General features: G+C 39.6%; 1 protein-coding gene across 7 annotated transcripts in view; it reads right to left on the bottom strand.

Moving 5' to 3' along the window:
• The window catches only part of ANXA7 (annexin A7), a 40,154-nt gene that overhangs the window by 12,537 nt on the left and 6,204 nt on the right, over nt 1-21,413 (bottom strand). For 6 of the 7 annotated variants that reach the window (XM_026674273.2, XM_087963739.1, XM_087963737.1 and 3 more), the window contains 5 exons: nt 18,667-18,889; nt 18,065-18,160; nt 15,277-15,317; nt 8,940-9,042; nt 2,451-2,545 (listed from right to left, as the gene is read on the bottom strand). In XM_026674273.2, the coding sequence (XP_026530058.2) occupies nt 2,451-2,545; nt 8,940-9,042; nt 15,277-15,317; nt 18,065-18,160; nt 18,667-18,889 (558 nt within the window). The remainder of the gene's footprint in view (nt 1-2,450; nt 2,546-8,939; nt 9,043-15,276; nt 15,318-18,064; nt 18,161-18,666; nt 18,890-21,413) is intronic. The other variant, XM_087963738.1, reaches the window with a different exon arrangement.

Below are 21,413 nucleotides of genomic sequence, written 5' to 3'. Positions count from 1 at the left end.
TTCGATCTGGGCTCGCCGCTGGAGCGCCCCGAGCCGGCTGGTTTTGGGGCTAAGCCACCCTGTAGAGGTGGTGAAGAGGGGGAGACCGCCAGCAGGGTCGAGGAGAGCCGCATCTCTCCTCCTCAGCTGGCCATTACTCCCTTTCCCGGCGGTTGCAGCGGTGGTCAGAAATGGCCACCACAAAGAAGAACTCGACCGGAAAAGAATGTGCAGGAGGAAGATAAGAAGTGAAAGTTTTGGCTGACCGGGTTAAATTGTAAAAGCAACAACCAAGATGCCCTGGAATTCAAACTTACAAAAAATAACATCGCTCCCAAAGAAGTGTTGGAAGCAGCGAAGGAAAGTGAAAAGGGAAAGGTTTGGCTTTTTTTTTTCTTCTCTCTCCTTCCCTATACTGACAACTAAGAGACTTAAATAAGAAATCGGAAAAATCCGCTTTGACATCAATAGGCAATTAAGCTGAAAATAAAACAAAATGCCAAAGGGATAATAAAGATTTTTGGACATTAAAAACTTTCTTTTTCATAAGCAGGAAGGGAGAGAAAAAGAATAAGGGCAGGATTTGGAAGAGGGAGGAGACTGCCTGGAATTAAAAAGAATCTAAAGTAAAACTTCAACAAGACTTCTAAAAGATACATTTTAACTGAAACTTTGCAACTAAATAGTAACCCCAGGAAGAGAAAGTGAAAAAAAAGAGCAAAAAAGAAACAGCTTGCGTGCATTTGGATTATTTGGTGATCTTTGGATTTTTGGTTATTATATTTGAATGACTAAAATCAATCGGGTGGTTGTTTAAAAATTTATACAATGGCACCACTTCTGGATGAATTGAAAATGGAACTTAAAAAGTACAAAGAAGATGCACAAGAAGGGAAGGGTTCTTTTGGCTTCGTTTTTTAATTCTTAGAAATGGAGATTTGGAACTATGAGAAACAACAAGACTGCAAAACAAGAAGACTGGGACAAAGAAGAAGCCATCTTTAATGAACAAGTAATTCTATGTGGGGAAGAAAAAGGAAAGGGGGAGGGGGGAAGAGAATGAAGAATTTAAGACTTAAAAAAACAACCAAAGAAAAATAATTCGAAAAATAAGTATAATACTGGAAAGCAACAGAAGAGGGGAATACAGAAGAGAGAAATAGAGGTAGAGAGACAAGGGGGTAAAAAGGGGGAGAGAAGAAGAGAGGGAAGAAGGAAAGGAAAAGAAGTTACAAAGGACTGGAACAAGATATAGAGAAACAGGACCTATTTAGAGATAATGGGTGAAAATTTAACTGAAAAAGAGATTCTGTAAAGGTACATAAGATTGTATTGTTATATTAGTAATAGAAATAACTTTAGAAAATTGGAAACAACGTATGATTAAAATGAGGGATAAAATAGTTAGTGTAATTTAGTGAAATGTTTGTGAATAAAATAAGTGAAATAAAATAAATGAGAAAACTGAATTAGGAAGGAACGGGAACATTTTAATTAGTTAATGTTTTATAAAATATAAGTGAAGAGGGGGGGAATTAACTATGGAAAGCTTATAATTGTTCCCATAGAAGTATGATATTTAATTGAAAAGTAATGTTAAAGATGTTAAGACTTTAATGAATATTAATATTAATGATAGAATTGAATTGGAATGGAATGTTGTTTTAATTATATACATTTATAATTTTTTTTTCTTTTTTTAAGAATACAGTGTGTATTTTAAGAATGTACCAAGCAAAATCCGAATGGAAGTTATGTATTATATTGAATGTTACAACTTTAGGGAAAAGATATAAAGGCATCGTACTCCAATCAGTAACTATAGGAGAAATTTTGTTTAATAAGAAAAGATAATAGATAATTGAAACAGGATAGACAAAAAATATAAATACAATGATTTGAATTGAGATGAGATAATTAAAATAAAATTGCGAAAATTAAAAGAGGGGAGAAGCTATGCAGAAAATGTAAAATAGTAATAAGATATGGAATAGAATATAAAAATGAGCATGAACCTGAATTTGTGTCTGTACGAAGAAATGTAACCCGGGATTATGCTGCTTTCAAAAAAGATGTTTTATTTGTATTTTTTTTTTCTCTTTGTGAAAACTCAAATAAAATTTACAAAAAAAAAAAGTAAGTCACACCCAATTTTACAATCTTTTTTGCAATGATTATTAAATGAATTGCTCAAGTTATTGTGAATGAATCAAACTTCTCTTACTAACTTTGCTTGTCAGAAGCCAGCTGGGAAGGTTGTAAATGGTGATCTCATGACTCCAGTTTGCTGCAACTGTCACAAATATATGCCAGTTGCCAATTTTTGATCACATAACAGTAACAATGCTGCAATAGATTTAAGTGCAAGGACTAGCTGTAAGTCACTTTTTCAGTGCTGCTGTAACTTTGTCATTAAAAGAATAGTTATAAGTCAAGGACTAACTGTATTGGAAAAATATAACCAACTATACCTTGCCATACATAGTCTTGAAAGCAGATTTAATTTGTTGCCTCTGATTATTTGAACGGTTGGAAACAACATCAATGATTGCTTGCTCATCCGTACCTTGGAAGCAAGAAATATGTATAGTCAATTTTATATCATAGCCATTCCTCCATTCCACCCATGAAGATTAAATCGAGAAAGCATTTAAGGCTGCCCTTCACCCTCATTTTTGCTCTTCAGATCTGTGATGCTTATGCCAACGTGTGAGCCTTTGTTAATTAACAAATGAGACTGTGGCTAGCAAGATTGCTTTGGGCGCAGAAATTGGAACATATTTAAAATATTACTGACTATAAGGCAGCTTCCCTGACATGTAAGGGTGACACAGATTTTCTAAACAAGCTAAATACGTTTTTTGGATGGTTTGAGGCAATGTTCCAGCAAGGAAGGCTGTTCCCCTTTCTTATGAACGGGTGCTTTCTTATGAACTGCCATTCGGAAGGTCCTGCGGAAAGTTAATACTCTAAAAGCTGCAGGTCCTGATAATATCCCTGGGCAAGGAATTAAGGAGTATGCTGACCAGCTGGCCACTGTTCTCAGATATCTTCAATCTCTTGTTGCATCAGGTTATGGTTCCATCATATTTTGAAACTGCAATCATTGTACCAGTGCCCAAAAACTATAATCACATGCCTTAATGATTACCATCCAGTTGCACTCACTTCCATTATGATGGAGTGTTTTGAGAGATTGGTAAAGGATTATATGGCTTCATGCCTTCCCCCTACATCTGACTCATTACATTTGGCCTATCAGAAGAGCCACTGTATAAATGATGCACTTTCCTGTGTGGTTCATCTCAGCTTGGTACACCTGGAGGAGAATATTTATGTGCAAATGCTGTTTGTTGATTTTAGTTCAGCGTTCAACACAATCATTCCTCAGCATTTGGTGAACAAACTGAGCCTATTATGTTTTAGTACTCCCTTATGTAACTGGGTACTTGATTTCTTTATTGACAGGCTCCAGTTTCTGTGAGTTGGAAGAAAAGTTTCCAGCTCCATCTCCTTGAGTACAGGTTCCCCACAGGGCTGTGTCTTGAGTCCACTACTGTTCAGCTTGATGAACTATGACTGCTGTGCGAAATCTGCTATGAATCATATTGTGAAGTATGCAGATGACACGGCAGTGGTGGTCTTATCCGGGACAACAATGAAGGTGTTCATAGGGAAGAGGTGAAGGCTCTGGTGGACTGGTGCAATAAAAGTAACCTGGTTCTAAATGTTAATAAAACAAAGGAGGATCATTCATGAGTCATGGTGGCGCAGTGGTTAGAGTGCAGTACTGCAGTTCAAAATCTCACCAGGCTCAAGGTTGACTCAGCTTTCCATCCTTACAAGGTAGGTAAAATGATGACCCAAATTGTGGGGCAATATGCTGACTCTGTAAACCATTTAGAGAGGGCTGTAAAGCACTGTAAAGTGGTATATAAATCTAAGTGCTATCTCTATTGTAGGTTTTAGAAAGAGCCAGCATAGTCATACTCCACTCAGTATCAAGGATGCAGCAGTAGAGGTGGTTAACAGTATTAAGTAACTGGGGGTGCAGATAACTAACATCTGAATTGGTCTCTCCACACGTCATCCTGAGTGAAACGTGGAAACCAGCGTTTGCATTTCCTGTGTTGGATGAGAAGAGCACATCTTTCTCCTTCTGTCCTGGCCACTTTTTACAGAGGCACAATTGAGAGCATTTTAACAAACTGCATCACTGTTTGGTTGGTGGCTGCAGTGCCTCAGATAGAAAGTCCATACGGAGAGTGGTAAGGACAGCCGAGAAGATTATAGGAAGCTGCTTATATACTGCTTATAGCCATGATGGCGAACCTATGGCACATGTGCCAGAGGTGGCATGCAGAGCCCTCTCTGTGGGCACACGAGCTGTCGCCCAGCTCAGTTCCGCCGCACATGTGCATGCACACCTCCCGCCTAGCTGGTCTTTGGGGTCTCTGCTGCGCATGTGCGGGGGTGAGGCATATGTGGAGGGGGGGCACATGCATAGGGGACACAGGGCGCATGCATGGGGGTTGTGCACACATGCACAGGGGGTGGAGCACATGTGGGGGGGTGCACACATATTGCATTTTGGGGGTGCATGTGTGTGCGCTTTGGGTACTTGATGCCAAAAAGGTTAGCCATCACTGGCTTATAGTTATTCTATGTCTAAGTTCTACAAGGTATTTCAAAAGCATAGTGTAGGTCAGGGTTGCCAACTTGCATCGTCATGGCAGTGTCATGTGACTTATCAGGACTTTTTTCCCATTCGCTATACCGGGTGGGGGTGGGGCCAGCACATGATGCATCCTGGCCTGTGGGCCGCTAGTTTGACATCCCTGATATAAGTGCTCTCACAAAATGACTGCTAAAACTAGTAAGAAATATCCATTTATTAGGAGATAATCAATCCATCAAATAATATTTATCTGGTCAATGACCAGGAGTAAGTAATGCTTACTTCCTGCCAACTTCAGCAAACATCAGCCACTACTTGACCTTTGCCTTTTTTCCAAGCAAACAGGCATATTTCTTAGCAAAACACTGGAGTACAGTTCTCCTCCATATATATTTTTTTAAAATATTTAATGAGCATCCTGTATGTGAATTCCAGCATCCCTCTTAGAAATACAAATGATTTTTAAAAAACATTCTAAATAAAGATAGGGTTTCCCTTTGCAGCACATTCACTTTTCATTTAAAATTTAAAAAATCTAAAATCTTTTTTAAAAAAAAATAAATCCATGGTAGGAAACCAAGAAAGCAGATGCCCACTGTCCTGGTGACCAAGATAGGCATCTTAGTGGGTCCAAGATTTTGGACTGGGTCTCAGTCAACTGTGGCAAAATGTCTGTGCATGTGGATTTTCACAAGTGTATCACAAATACCATAGATATCACAGGACTTCTTAAAATGTTTTTCAGCAGTCCAGACTAAGGGAGAAAATTTACAAATGTGTAAATGTCAGGGGAAAGTCAATTTTCCTTTGCTGAAGTGCATCTTTGACTAGCATCTTTGACTCTAGCAAACAGGTCTATGGAGATTCTCAATCATCTAGGTTATGGTTGTCCCAAAGGCATTTTTTTCAAAAGCCAATTGGACTTTCTTGTTTTTTTTCTTTGAAAACATTTTCCTTCTCATCTAAGAAACTTCTTCAGTTCTAACTGAATGATAGGGAATGAAAGAATTTATATTCTTTGCAATAATCTGGTCATTAGCCCTTTGAAGGCAAGTCATTAGCTGTCTGAGAGTCATTGAGACCACTTAGAAATGCATGTGTACACTCAGGATAACCTGAATCAGAGTGCAAATTGATGTGAAAGCTTCCTGGGACTGCTAAAAGGATTGAGTTATAGACAGGAGATAGTTGGCGTGATCACCTTTCCCCTCTCTCGAGTGTGGGCTGTTCAGTTTTAACACAGATGGCCTCTCTGCTCTTCTCTTTTGAATTGTGAAGTTGGAAGGGGGTTAAGGATTAACCATTAAGGATGAAGGTATCTGCAGCCCTCACCAAAGCCAAAACACCTCCTTGCAACCTCACAATTCAAGAATGGAGAGCAGTCGCCTCCCTAAGAAGAGACCCAAACATCACCATCTTGCAGCCTGATAAAAGAAGATGCAGTTTATCCTGAACACAGAGGACTACAATGCCAAGGTGAACAGTTTTCTGAAGAACACTGTTACATATGGGAATCTGAAGAGAGATCCTACCAGCAATTGTAAGAAAAGGGTCACTGATTTCCTGCAACAGCTACTAAAGGACAATCCCATTGTCAAGCCATAATAGTATACAACCTTTACCCTGGGGAAGTCAGTAATTGCATTCGTGAACTCCCCAGAATCCACAAAGAGGGAACTCCACTCAGACCAATTTTCAGCATCATCACCTCGGTCACATACAACATTTCAAAATATCTAACCAAAATATCTCCTCTGGTTGGAAACACCACCCATCACATCAACAACTCACAGGATTTTTTCAGCAAGGTTTGGAAACTAAAATTGGATTCAGATGAGACAATGATTTCTTATGGTGTCACTTCACTCTTCGCTTGCATTCCAACAACTGAAGCTGTCATGATAGCAAAGAAACAATTACTGTAAGACAGATCTCTGCCTGACAACTATCTCTTTTAAATATAATGAAAGTTTCTACAGACAGAAACACACGGCTGCACCATGGGTTCACCTGTGTCCCCCTTACATGTAAGAAGTAGAAATCAAAGTGCTAAACTCCATCACAAGAATTCCACCACTCACTGGTATAAGAATATGAATGATACTTGGGTCAAGATTAAATACAGGAAGTGGAAGTCTTCACAAAACACATCAGCTCTGTGGAGAGGTACATTAAATGCACATAGGAAGATGTAAAAGAAAATATTCTGGCTTCCTTGGACTGTGCATTAAGGAAGACAGAAGCCTCAACTCAAGTATATAGAAAACCCACACATATTTACATTTTGATTCTTTCCACCCACTGGAGCACAAAATGGGAGTGATCAGAACCCTACACTACTGGGCTCAAGGTTTGCCTAACAGCAAAGAGGGAAAAGAAAAAGAACTAAAACACATCAAGGAAGCCTTCAGAACTTGTAGCTACCCCAACTTGGCCTCCATCAAATCCAGAAAAAGATCCAGCAGTTACAAGAAAAAGGTTTCCTGCAACAGCTACTATTATTGATTACTTTATCTATTATTCCTTCATAATAGATAAAGAAGAGAACAACAAATGAAGCAATTCCACATGTTTGCAGGAGTATTTGAAAAGATCAGGAGGATTTTCAACCAACATTACATATGAGCACACTTTAAACTCAAAAATACATTAAGCCAGAAGCTTGTCCACTCCAAGGATAAAACTCCAAGACACAAACTGAGAAATATGGTAATGCAATGCAGTGAGACATGTGCAGATTTGTATATTGGGGAAACAAAATCACCGCTTTAATGATCTAAGTGCTAGAGCCCACTGTAACTACATAGCCAAAAAGGTGTTAAGAATTGTAAACCTAATCTTACGTAGCTTTTTCTCTGGTAATATTACACTACTAACTAGAGCATACAAAACATTTGCTAGACCTATACTTGAATACAGCTCATCTGTTTGGAACCCACATTACGTATCTGATATTAGCACAGTTGAGAAAGTCCAGAAATATTTCACAAGAAGAGTTCTCCATTCCTCTACTCGTTGTAGAATAGCTTATGCCACCAGACTTGAAATTCTAGACCTAGAAAACCTTGAATTACGCCGTCTTCGGTCTGATCTAAGTATGGTATATAAAATCATGCATTGCAATGACTTGCCTGTCAATGACTACTTCAGCTTCAACCATAATAACACAAGAACACACAATAGATACAAACTCAAGGTTAACCGCACCAAACTTGATTCCAGGAAATACGACTTCAGCAACAGAGTGGTCGATGTCTGGAATACTCTACCTGACTCTGTGGTTTCTTCCCCAAACCCCAAAAACTTTAACCTTAGACTGTCTACTATTGACCTCACCCCTTTCCTAAGAGGTCTGCATAAGCGCACCAACGTGCCTACTGTCCCTATCCTATTGTTTCTTTTATTTTTTTTATTTTTCTTATACGTATCCATGTATTCATAACAATGTTTTTACTTATACCTATTATCTTGTAAGTGATTGACAAATCAAAATAAATAAATAAAAAATAAATAAAAACAAACCCCAGGACACAATTTAGCAGTCCATCTGCATCTGAAAGACAAAGCCCACTCTTTTGAAAACAGAGAAGTTCACATTCTTGACTGAGAAGACCACTGGTTTGAAAGAGGGGTCAAAGAAGCCATCTGTGTTAAAACTGAACAGGTCTCACTCAACGGAGGGGAAGGGAACAAGATATCACCTATGTCTTGTAGAAGAGTCCTTTCAGCAGTCACAAGAAGTTTCCACACCTGATTTGCATTCTGATTCAGGTGACTCTGAGGGTACAGATAAATCTCCAAGTGGCCTTAATGACTCTCAGAGACTGATCTTCCAACTGCTAACCACCAGATGACTGCAAAGAATATAAACCCTTCCATTCCCTGTTAGTCAGTCTGAAGTGAAGAAGCTCCTTGGATGAGAAATGAAACATTTTCAAAGAAAAAAACCAAGAAAGTCTAGTTGCCTTTTGAAAAGCATCTTTGGGTCTAGCAAACAGGATTTATCTCAGTTGTTATTTTTATTCACCTTTATAGGTCAGTCTGTCCCCAGCATTTTTGTCCTTTGACACTGTTGCCCAGTTCTCTTTTTAAACAAGCTGAACAATTGAGCCATGAAGCAGAAAATAATATTGCCAGCAACTCTATTGCACAAAAATTGCATATCATTATTTCTAAAAGCAGTAATAAAATATCTAGAGAAAGCAGAAGTAAATCTGTGGCTTTTATGCTTAAATCTAAATGTAAAGACCTCATAAATATTCCAAAATATAAGAGCTCTTACCAAATCCTTTCATAGCTTTGCGCAAAATTTCTGCATCCCTCCCTGCATCAAAGTTAGGAGCTGGTCGAATTGTGCCTTCCATGCTCTGAGTTAATGCTGCAGGCTGAGAATGAAAATATGTTATTACAAAACTTTATTCTTATTAAGAATTTGTTCAATTTTAATAATCAAATATTGATTACTACAATGTGACAAAATCAGTGGACCAGTGAAATGGTGTGGATATAATTTACTTGGGTTTCGGTAAAGCATTTGATAAAGTAGACCACAACCTACTACTTGATAAGATAGAAAAATGTGGTTGGACAGCATCACCACCAGGTAGATTCCTAACAATCGCACTCAACTTGTAATCCTTAATGGAACTGCATTGGAAGTATGCAGTGGGGTACCCCAAGGCTCTGTCTTAGGCCTGGTACTCTTCAATATCTTCCTTGTAGCATGGATTAACTACAAAAAGGCACTCAATTCTCTGCCACATGATTGGATAATCAAGTGCCTAGAAATAACAGCAGTCAGTAGAAACATCAGGCACTTTGTACAAAGATGGATGGCACAATGGAAGACACAGTTGCAGGTCAATGGGACTGGGAGAGGTTAATATCAAGACAGGAATATCTCAAAGAGATTCACTATCACCACTACTATTTGTCATTGCACTGTTTCCTCTGTCAACAGTACTGAATTACTCAGCCTGTGGCTACAAACATCAAAAACATCTGCCAGGCTACTCTACCTCCTTTACATGGATGATCTGAAGCTGTATGGAAAAACACCATCTAAAATACACTGCTCAAAAAAATAAAGGGAACACTTAAACAACACAGTGTAACTCCAAGTCAATCACACTTCTGTGAAATCAAACTGTCCACTTAGGTAGCAACACTGATTGACAATCAATTTCACATGCTGCTGTGCAAATGGACTAGACAGCAGGTGGAAAGCAGAGGCAGTTAGCAAGACATCCCCAATAAAGGAGTGGTTCTGCAGGTGACCACAGACCACTTCTCAGTTCCTATGCTTTCTGGCTGATGGTTTGGTCACTTTTGAATGCTGGTGGTGCTTTCACTCTAGTGGTAGCATGAGATGGAGTCTACAACCCACACAAGTGGCTCAGGTAGTGCAGCTCATCCAGGATGGCACATCAATGCGAGCTGTGGCAAGAAGGTTTACTGTGTCTGTCAGCGTAGTGTCCAGAGCATGGAGGCGCTACCAGGAGACAGGCCAGTACATCAGGAGACGTGGAGGAGGCCGTAGGAGGGCAACAACCCAGCATCAGGACCGCTACCTCCACCTTTGTGCAAGGAGGGACAGGAGGAGCACTGCCAGAGTCCTGCAAAATGACCTCCAGCGGGCCACAAATGTGCATATGGCTGCTCAAACGGTCAGAAACAGAGTCCATGAGGGTGGTATGAGGGCCCGACGTCCACAGGTGGGGGTTGTGCTTACAGCCCAACACCGTGCAGGACGTTTGGCATTTGTCAGAGAACACCAAGATTGGCAAATTCGCCACTGGTGCCTTGTGCTCTTCACAGATGAAAGCAGGTTCACACTGAGCACATGTGACAGACGTGACAGGGTCTGGAGACGCTGTGGAGAACATTCTGCTGCCTGCAACATCCTCCAGCATGACCAGTTGGCAGTGGGTCAGTAATGGTGTGGGGTGGCATTTCTTTAGGGGGCCGCACAGCCCTCCATGTACTCGCCAGAGGTAGCCTGACTGCCATTAGGTACCGAGATGAGAACCTCAGACCCCTTGTGAGACCATATGCTGGTGCTGTTGGCCCTGGGTTCCTCCTAATGCACGACAATGCTAGACCTCATGTGGCTGGAGTGTGTCAGCAGTTCCTGCAAAAAGAAGGCATTGATGCTGTGGACTGGCCCGCCCATTCCCCAGACCTGAACCCAATTGAGCACATCTGGGACATCATCTCTTGCTCCATCCACCAACGCCACGTTGCACCACAGACTGTCCAGGAGTTGGGGGATGCTTTAGTCCAGGTGTGGGAGGAGATCCCTCAGGAGACCATCCGCCACCTCATCATCAATGCCCAGGCGTTGTAGGGAGGTCATACAGTCACGTGGAGGCCACACACACTACTGAGCCTCATTTTGACTTGTTTTAGGGACATTACATCAAAGTTGAATCAGCCTGTAGTGTTGTTTTTTTTCCACTTTAATTTGGAGTGTAACTTCAAATCCAGACATCCATGGGTTGCTATATTTGATTTCCATTGATAATTTTTGTGTGATTTTGTTGTCAGCACATTCAACTATGTAATGAACAAAGTATTTAACAAGAATATTTCATTCATTCAGATCTAGGATGTCTTATTTTTGTGTTCCCTTTATTTTTTTGAGCAGTGTAGAATCACTGCTCAACACTGTCTATATATACAGCCAATATACTGCAATGGAGTTTAGATTGGACAAATGTGTCACACTATCAAACAAGGAAAAATAGTGAAAACTGAAGGAATCAAGATGCCTCATGAAAATAACATTAAGAGTCTGGATGAGGATGATTACTACAAATACCTGGGTATCCTTCAAGCTGATATCAAGCACACTGAAGTCAAGAAAAAGATTAGAGGTGAATATATCAAGACAGTGAAGAAGATCTTAAAATCCAAACTCAATGAAGATCAGAAAAATAATGATAATGAATCACACCCTTCATCCACACAACGTCATTGACAGACCTACCTACTAAGGCAAATAGGTGGGTATGGATTGTTGCATTGTTGCATATACATCAAATAGTTGAAGAAGAAAAGGGGGCTTTGGAAGAATATCTGAAGGACAATGAAGAAAGATGCACTGAATTTAGTATGCCAGGAAGGCTTACTGATGACTGGAGAGATCAAACTGGCCTACAAAAGAGACCAAATGCAGAACAGAATGGAGGCAAGGGAAGACAAAGCACTATATGGCCAGTACATTAAAAAATAGCAGGGAAAGCATATCATAAGAAGACCTGGCAATGGCTAAGAGCAGGAAGTTGATGAAGGAGGCTAAGGGGACTAATTCTGACTGCACAAAACCAAGCCTTAAGGACAAATGCATACAAAGCCAGAATTGAAAGGACAAGAACAGACAGTAAGTGCTGTCTATGCAAAGAAGCTGAAAAAACAGTGGCCCACTTGGTAAACTGCTGCAAGATGCCCAGACTAACTACAAGCAGCAGCATGACAAATAGCAACCATGTTGCATTAGAAGATCTGCAAGAAATATCATTTGCCTGCAAGCAAGAACTGGTGGAACCATAAAATAGAGAAAGCCATAGAAAATGAATTGCTCTGGGATTTTAGAATTCAAACAAACAAGCACCTGCCACATTGAACACCTCAGACTTAGCAATTGTCGTAAGAAAGACAAAACAGTTTGGATAGCGTATGTGGCAGTGTCTGGAGACAGTAGAAAAGAAAGAATTGGAGAAGATAGCAAAATACAAAGACCTACAAACAGAAATAGAATGACTGTGGCAAAGCCAAGCAAGAGTAGTACCAATAATAACAGGTGCCTTGGGTGCAACTTGAATACCCATTGGCACTGACAAATTTGCATTCCGTCAATTGCAAAAGGCAGCTTTACTTAGAACAGCTTTCATTCTGCAATTATATCTGTAACACCATCAAACATCCAGATCTGCCTATCCCAGGTCCTTGGTAAGACCTTGATAGGTAGACAAAAATGCCAAATCCAGTGTGAACATCTGACTGGCTATGATGATGATGATGATGATGATGATGATGATGATGATGATGATGATGACGACAACAATAACAACCCCACAGCTGGATTAACACCTGTCTGGAAAACTTTGGAATCAGCAAAAGTATTTGTACATTTTTGAAAGCAAATATATAAAAATGGAAAACAGTTTTAACAACAAATGGGGAGAACATTGGTGAAATCAACATCAGGTAAGGAATCTTCCAGGGGGACTCATTTTCACCACTACTGTTCAGCATCATATTCATTCCACTGAAAAAAATCCTACAAAACACAAAACTGGGATACCAAATCTCAAGCCAACATGGCAAGATAAACCATCTACTATACATGGATGACTTAAAAATGTATGCGAAAAGCTCCACAGGACTTAAATCAACACTCAACACAGTTCAACTATTCAGCAGTGACATCAAAATGAACTTTGGACTTTTAAAATATGCTATATTATCCATGCAGCAAGGAAAAATGCAAAAAATAGAAGGAATAGAACTGGGAAATGGAAGCATAGTGAAAGCATTAGCAAAGGATGATGGTTACAAATATCTAGGCATATTGGAAGAAGATAACATCTTGAATGGAAAAGTCAGAGTCAATGCAAAAGGAATACATCAGGACGATCCGCAAAATAATAAAATCAACACTGAATTCTGGAAACATAATTAAAGCCATTAATACATGGGCAGTTCCACTGATACAGCTGGAATCATCAACTGGACTTTGGCTGAACTCGAAAACTTGGACTGGAAAACGTGCAAACTTTTGAATATGTACCATGCTTTACATCCACAAAGTGACTTCAACAGGTTGTACCTGTCAAGAAAAATAGGGGGCAGAGAGCTGTTGCAAATCCATCAAACTGTATAAGAAGAAAAACAAAGTTTGAATGATTATGTGAACCAAAGTACAGAAAAATTGCTGCAGGCTGTGAAAACGGAGGACATTATAAAAACAACAGAAACAAAGGCAGAATACAAGGAAAAACAGCTAGATGACAGACTAAATAGATGGAAAACCAAAGCTTTGCATGGACAGCACATGAAAAACATTGCAGGAAAATGTGATGTCAACTTGACAAGAGCATGGCTTAAGATGGGAACCATCAAGAAAGAAATGGAAGGTTTAATACTTACTGCTCAAGAACAAGCACTGCAAACTAATGCCATGAAAGCAAAGATACAAAAATCCAACAACAAAGTCGAAATTGTTTCACATTTAATATGTGAATGTAGAAAAATTGCACAAACTGATTACAAAGCTAGACACAACCGAGTTGCTAAATTAATCCACTGGTCATAATGTAAAAAATACAACTTATCTGTATCCAAAAAACCATGGGAAAATAATATGGGAAAAGTTATCAAAAATGAGAAGGTGAAGATCTTGTGAGACTTTCAAATACAGACAGATTGTCATTTGGAGCACAACACACCAGATATCACAGTTGTCGAAAACTGAAACGTACAATTTATTGATATCTCTGTACCAGGAGACACCAGAGTCGAAGAAAAAAAACTGGAAAAAATCATGAAATATTGTGACCTGGCCATTGAAACTATACAATTATGGATGAAATATGTAACAGTGATACCTATTGTCATCAGGGCACTTGGTACCGTGACCAAGAATTTTATAACATACGTCAAGAAATTGCAGCTTCCTACAATAACACCAGCAGAACTGCAAAAAACTGCGCTTGATACTTAGGGACACTGGCAGCAACCCATATCAACTATTAGCACCAATCAATGGTATTTGTGATGCATTTTTGAATGTTCAGTTGACTGAGTTTCATGTTTAATGAATAAAGTAAATAGTAATAACAACAACATCATCTCAAAGGGCACACTTGGTGGACCACTAGGCTTTTTCTGCTATCAGTTTTCTGTGCTTCTATGGAACTAAGAGATTGTTATGGTCTTGCTTGTTAAACTTCAAATTATGCAAACTGAATTCTAGTACTAATGCTACCAAGAATAGAATTTTTTTAATCTGTTAATGGTGATAATCTGCTGCTGCCATCTCTTCCAGCCACCAAAGGTTTGCTCTAGGGAAGGAATAGTTAATATATAGGAAAGACGATGAAGAAGAAAATGCAACCTAAAAACAAATGTGAGGATGAGAATGATATTTCACACTGTGACCCCAGATCAACTGATTCACTCGCTGAATAGCTACAGGAAGGCAAGCTAAGTCAACGAAGAATAGTTTACATTACAATAACTACCATTCATCCAATTTGAATATAATGACAAAACTATGTTCTTTATAGATCAGAAAGTCAGGCTGGTTTGAATGAATGGTTGGAATGGGTGTGGTTTAGGTCTTTTTAGGGGCTTTACTAAAAGGGAGAATTTTACATATTCCAAATGATCAAAAAGTTTAGTATGCTCTCCAAATGCTGTTTTCTATGTGAGAAAACCATGATCCTTTTGTCCATTGAGCCCAAGTCGGCCTTAACGTTTAGGGAATGGAAGAGAAACAAGGAGCTTCCATGTGGGATACATATTGAAGTGGTTAGTGAATAGCAACCAATACGCAAAACTAGATGTTTCATTGAAACAAGTCACACTAATGAATTTTATCGCTGTAAATAACATACCTGCAGAGGTGTTGATGGTGTTTGTCCACCAGGATACCCAGCTTCAAAAGAAAAATATAACATATGTAATAAATATCTTACTTGCATAACAGATTATGACAGGTTATAACAGATAACATAACAGATTATATCAGGGCTTACAAAGGAGCCTGTGTGAGAAACCTCTCTTTCAGAACTACCGTATTTTTCAGGCTATAAGTCCACAAGTCTTAAAGTTGCCAAGGTTGGAGACCCCTGCTATAAGACCCTCTGAACTATAAGACACACCTAGCTTTTGTGGAGGAAAACAAGGGGAAAAAATCTGCCTCTGCCTCCCAGCCATTTGCCTCCTTGCAGCAAACAGCCAACAGCCTGGTCAGCTTCAGCACAGCCTGATTTAGCAGGAGCAGCTGATGGTCCTTTGGACCAGCCTCCTGACAACCAGATGTTTCAGGCTGCAGGGATTGCCATCGCCTATCACCATCTCCATGCACCCCGTTTTCGGCTTCCGTGTGCCCCATTTTCAGCTTCTGCTGAAAACAGGTCGTGTGGAGGCCGAAAATGGGGCGCTGATAGGCGGTGGCGATCCCTGCTGCTTGCTGCAAGGAGGCAAATTGCTGGGAGGCAGAGATCGAAGGGTGGGGCCAGTGGGTGGGTGGGGCTTCAGCAATATTTGCTGTATAAGCTGCACAGACATTTCCACCCACTTTTTTTGGGGGAGTGCGCCTTATACATCGAAAAAATACAGTAACTATTCATTTGATATTACAGCCTGGAGCTCTCCAATTTTTTACCCAAGGTAATTTTCAACAGTAACTGAAGCTATCTAATTACACTTGAGTTAAAAAAAATGGGAATAGAGTTGGTAGTAGATCTAGCGCAGCAATGAACTTATTATGACTCAAGGGAATTACTATGATTCAAGGAAATGAATATATCTAGTTTAGTGAAAAGAAGGACTGGGGTGACATGATAGCAAAGCTGCCACAAAGAAGAGAAGCTCAACCTATTGTCCAAAACATCAGAAGGCAGGACAAGAAGCAATGGATGGAAACTGATCAAGGAGAGAAGCAACCTAGAACTAAGAAGAAATTTCCTGACAGTTAGAACTATTAATCAGTGGAACAATTGTCTCCAGAAATTGTGGGTGCGCCATCACTAGAGGTTTTGAAGAAGAGACTGGATAGTTACTTGTCTAAAATGGTATAGGGTCTCCTGCTTAAGCAGAGGATTGGACTAGAAGACCTCCAAGGTCCCTTCCAATTCTGTTATTCTGATATTCAATGCTTTTAGCAAGACAGGGAAAAAGACAGTCCTATGTACTGTCATGAAGCCCATTTATTACAGCTGAACATTTTTTTTTATATCAAGTACATACTACTGCTAAAATTTGTTGTATTTATGGACACACACATTGCACCAAAGCAACATAATATATAAAACACAAATCAGGACTCCCAATAGCTGTCAACAGTAAGAAAGTATGTACATTTTCCCTAATGCATTTGATTCTTTTAACATAAAAATCACTTAAATCAGATTTTATATTAACTGCTATAGGTTTTTTGTTCTGTTTTTGAGCTTAAATTATTGTTTGCTTTGTTTTCTTTGTCATGACAGTGAGAACAATCAACAAGTGGAATGGCTTGCCTTCAGAGGTTTTGGGTGCTCCAGCACTGAAGGCTTTTAAAAAGAGATTGGGCAGCATTTATCCAGAATGCAGGGATGTCAAACTCAAAGCCTGTGGGCTGGATCTGGCCCATGGAGTGCTTAGATCTGGCCCGCAGGGCCACCCTGGAAACAGCAAAGGACTGGCCTGTGGAACCTCTGCCAGCGAAAATGGAGCTCGGTCTTTCTGACCTCCATTTTCGGCCATGATTGCCTCCTGTAGCCCTCTACCTGCAAAAACAGAGCTTGGGGGACCGCACATGGTCCTCCAAAGCTCCGTTTTCGCTGGCAGAAAGGTAGCAAAACAAATTCAAAACAAAACAAAACAAAAGGAGAAATGTTTCCCCTCTGCATTTGAGCATGCGAGAAGGGACAGGAAAAGAGAAAGGGAAAGATGAAAGACAAAGAAAAAGAAGGAAAGATGGGAAGAGAGCAAGGAAAAATAAGGAAGGAGGGGAAGGAAGAAGAAAGGAAAATGAAGAGGGAAGGGAAAAGGAAGGAAGGAAGGAAGGAAGGAAGGAAGGAAGGAAGGAAGGAAGGAAGGAAGGAAGGAAGGAAGGAAGGAAGGAAGGAAGGAAGGAAGATTATGAGAGGCAGGGAGTCCTGCTTTAGCACTTGGCCACCACAGGTGCCCATCCCGACACAAGTGATGTTGAGATGGCCATGCCACCCTGGCCATGCCACCCAAGGTCAAACACCACCTTGATGTGGCCCTCAATGAAATCCGAGTTTGACACCCCCTGCTATAGGGTCTCCTGCTTGTGCAGGGGGTTAGACTAGAAGACCTCCAAGGTCCCTTCCAACTTTCTTATTGTATTATTCTGGAATGGCAGAAGGCTCACATGCTCTTCCTAATTTCTGTACCAATTTTCTTTATTCTCATGTGAAATACTGTACAGATGCATTTCCACCGAGCAACATAGCATTCATTGTGATCAGCTTCTAAAGCCACTTTTAAAAACTACATTAAGCAGAAACCACAGAACTGATTCCAAAAGTATGCAAAACATCAGTGGACTACAATGGAGCTATACTGTTTCTTGAATCAATGTCTATGCATGGGAACATATATGAGGCTGTAATGCAATTTACTTCTAAAGAAGCAAAATACGATTATGGTTTCTTCTTATTTGAATTATACCTGATACGTGCATTGAACCACCTCCACCATAAGTTTGGGATTGAGGCTGTGGGTAGCCAAAACCAGAGCCAGAGGGGGGTACTCCAAAACCAGCACCTGGAAGAAAATGCTTATTAATTTGCAGATTAAAATCTAAAATTTAAAACTAAAATATATAAAAATACAATTTATTCAAAACAGTTTCACTACTAGCAAAAGCTCTTTTCTAATTACTGCTTCTCTTATCCATACAATACCATATCACCTAAATTTTATATACGTGAGACATAATTTTTTCTTTTAAAGTTTTATGTTAAGATTTATCTTTACTTGTAGACATTTTTCCTAACGTGTCTTCCTAATGGTCAGGCTGTGATAAGCATCAGATATGTAGAATCTTTAAACATGACCAGGACTTGATTAATACTTGATTAGGAAACAAGTAGCTGGTATGTATTTAATGTCGTCCCTCCATTTTGTTTCACAAAAATGCATTATCGTTATACACAGTGATAATACCAGGATAGCAGTCACACTACCTGTTGCTTAGATTTCTTGAAATATCAGACACATAAACATTCAGCACTCGGAAATCCACACTGAAACAGCACTTAGGAACATACCTCCAGGATAAGTTGGCATGCCACCAGGCTGAGGTAGTCCAGGGTATCCAATAGATGCATGAGGATACCCACCAGGTGCGGCTGGGTAACCTGCAATCCCTGGGAATTCCCCAGTTGGTGGAGCTACATTATATTCACTGCCTCCTACAGGTGGGAAGCCTCCAGGCACCGCAGGGTAAGAATACTGGCTAGCAGGTGGATAAACAGACTCCTGTCCTGTAGGCTGAATAGAAACAATTGGAAAACAGATTCTATTATTCATTTAATTAAGTAGCATGGGATGCTAGAACTACAGATATGATAGCCAGCATGGTAATTCTAAAAATAATGTCCACATGCCTGGGAAGCATCTCTCCTGAGGTTGGTTTCCTTACAATGATAAATGCTTTTGGACAATCTTTCTCATAGGCAGTATATAGCTCATTGTGGCAATTTTATGAGACATTTTGAGGGCATAATTATTCCTTAATCATCAGTTAATGTTTTTGTTACATGATAATCTGTATCTGAAATTCAGAGTCTTATTTGGACAGGGAACTTAGCCCAGCACACATCTCAGCTACATTATTAGATACACAAGTGAAGAGCAGTTGATAAGTTCTGCTCAACTTTCCTTAGGCCTAATTTTTTTCTGTAAAAAAATGGGGATGACAAAGACCAGACTTGACTCCAGATTGCAATATTGTGGGGAAAATGCTTAGAAATCCAACTTGAGGAAACACTCGGGACCACCCCAATACATCTTTGTGTGTGCATGTCCAACCAATCATAGAATCTATTTCATCATGCCGATGTGTTCATGTCCATGCGCATTTGGGTTTGAGTTTCCTCCCAGTTAAAAAGTCCTAAAAAACTATTCCTGTACATGTTCAGTCTCAGTCAAGCTTAAGATCCTTTCTTAACAATTTATTTCCTATTCATGTTTCAATTTCTACAATATCAACTTGATAGAATAAGAGGTTACTTGCTTTAGAGGGCCATGAATTAAGATTTGGACGGCACAGCTATTTATGGTATGACAAAGTTAAAGTAAATGTCAGTTTTAATAACCATTTTGTTAGAGTTTGGAATAAATATAAAACAAGATTTTCTTGTAAAGGTGCCTCTTTGGGCAGAGTTACAATCTTTGTAGCATTCAATCAAGTGATCAAAATTCAGATGTTTGGCAACTGGGTCATACTTATAGCCATTGCTGTGTCCTAAGGTCATGTGATAACTTTTTGCAACCTTTTGACAAGCAAAGTCAATAGGGAAGCCAGATTCACTTAACAACCCATTTTCTAACTTATCAACTGCAGCAATTCACTTGGCAAGACAGAAATGTTGGGCTCAATTGCAGTCATAAGTCGATGACTACCTGTATTTATAATTGAAAGTAAGATTTAAATCAGACAAAAAGAATTATGCGTTTGACTTTGTGAAAAATGAATTGGAAATCCTACTGCATGGTAGAGATGAACACATTATTGATTAGGTCTATAAATTGTTATTGAAACTGAATTTGGAGAATGAATATTGGAAGCATTGCATGGACAAGAAACTTTGGATATAATGTAATGCTTGAACAACGGGAGTCTCATGCCCCTGTCGGAGTCTGAGGAGGAAGATGAACAGCTGACAGGGAATAGGAGTATGGCTCCTTTGGTTGTAGAGGAAACTGGGGAAGGGCAAAGTCCGGCTGGGCAGAGCAGGGGAGACGTGGAACGAGAGAGGGGGAGTTAAGAGGAAGACCTAGGCCCACCCCCTCTTCATCCTAGGGCACGCAGGGAGGAACACCTGGGAAGAGAGCTTAAAAGAGAGGCAGCTGCTGGGAGCAAACGTGAGTTTATCTTGTGTTGACTTTGGTTATCTGTGTTCCTGGCATCTTTCCAACCAGGTTGCGGTATTGGTGTGCTCCTGCCCTGCTGGACTAATTTTACCTCATTTTGCCTTGATTGGACTTATAGTTACAATTTTTGTTGACCATGTTTGGTCTTGATTCTTTGCAGCCAAAGGCTGTTCCTGGGAGAGTTTTTCTCCAGCCAGAAGGTAACCAGGATATTGGGGGCAAAGTTGGAGCTAATAAAGGGACTCCTACTGATTATCTGACTGTGTTGACTTTGTGCCACATCCCGGGTCATCACAGGAAGAATATGCGTACAAAATTATAATTTAAAAGAAAATTTTTTAAATTGGAGTAACTGCCAGAATCTTGACATGATGTATCATTGGTATTTAAAACCAGATAAGTTGTCAAGAATGTATAAAGGTATTTCAAATGAATGTTGGATATGCAAATGTAAAGAAGGGACCTTTTATCACTTATGGTGGACATATGATAAAGAAAAGAAATGCTGGAGTAGGATTCACATCTTAATACAGAAGATTCTCATAGTGAACATAAAGATAAAAATAGAAACTTTGCACCTCACAAAAACTGGGAAGAATGATTTCTGAAAATGACTGGCTCAACTTATCAGGAGGGATTTAAACTAAAATTGAGGGTGATGGGTGACCAATCTTTAGGATCTCCAGGACCCAATTCCAAGCAAAATAGAATAGAATAATTTATTGGCCAGGTGTGTGTGATTGGACACACAAGAAATCTGTCTTGGTGCAAATGCTTTCAGTGTACATAAAAGAAAAGATATTTTCATTAAGAGTCAAGAATCATCAGTACAACACTTAATAATAGTCATAGGGTACAATAAACTCTAAGAAAACAAATCAAATAATGAGGGAAGGATCGAAGGAAAGGAAGACAAACT

Source organism: Notechis scutatus, chromosome 4, assembly GCF_049901735.1.
Source record: "Notechis scutatus isolate UNSWTSFEM ecotype Mainland chromosome 4, rNotScu1.2, whole genome shotgun sequence".
NCBI classification, from domain to species: domain Eukaryota; kingdom Metazoa; phylum Chordata; class Lepidosauria; order Squamata; family Elapidae; genus Notechis; species Notechis scutatus.
The sequence above is the reverse complement of the archived record's forward strand: the minus strand, read 5'-3'. Positions and strand labels throughout refer to the sequence as shown.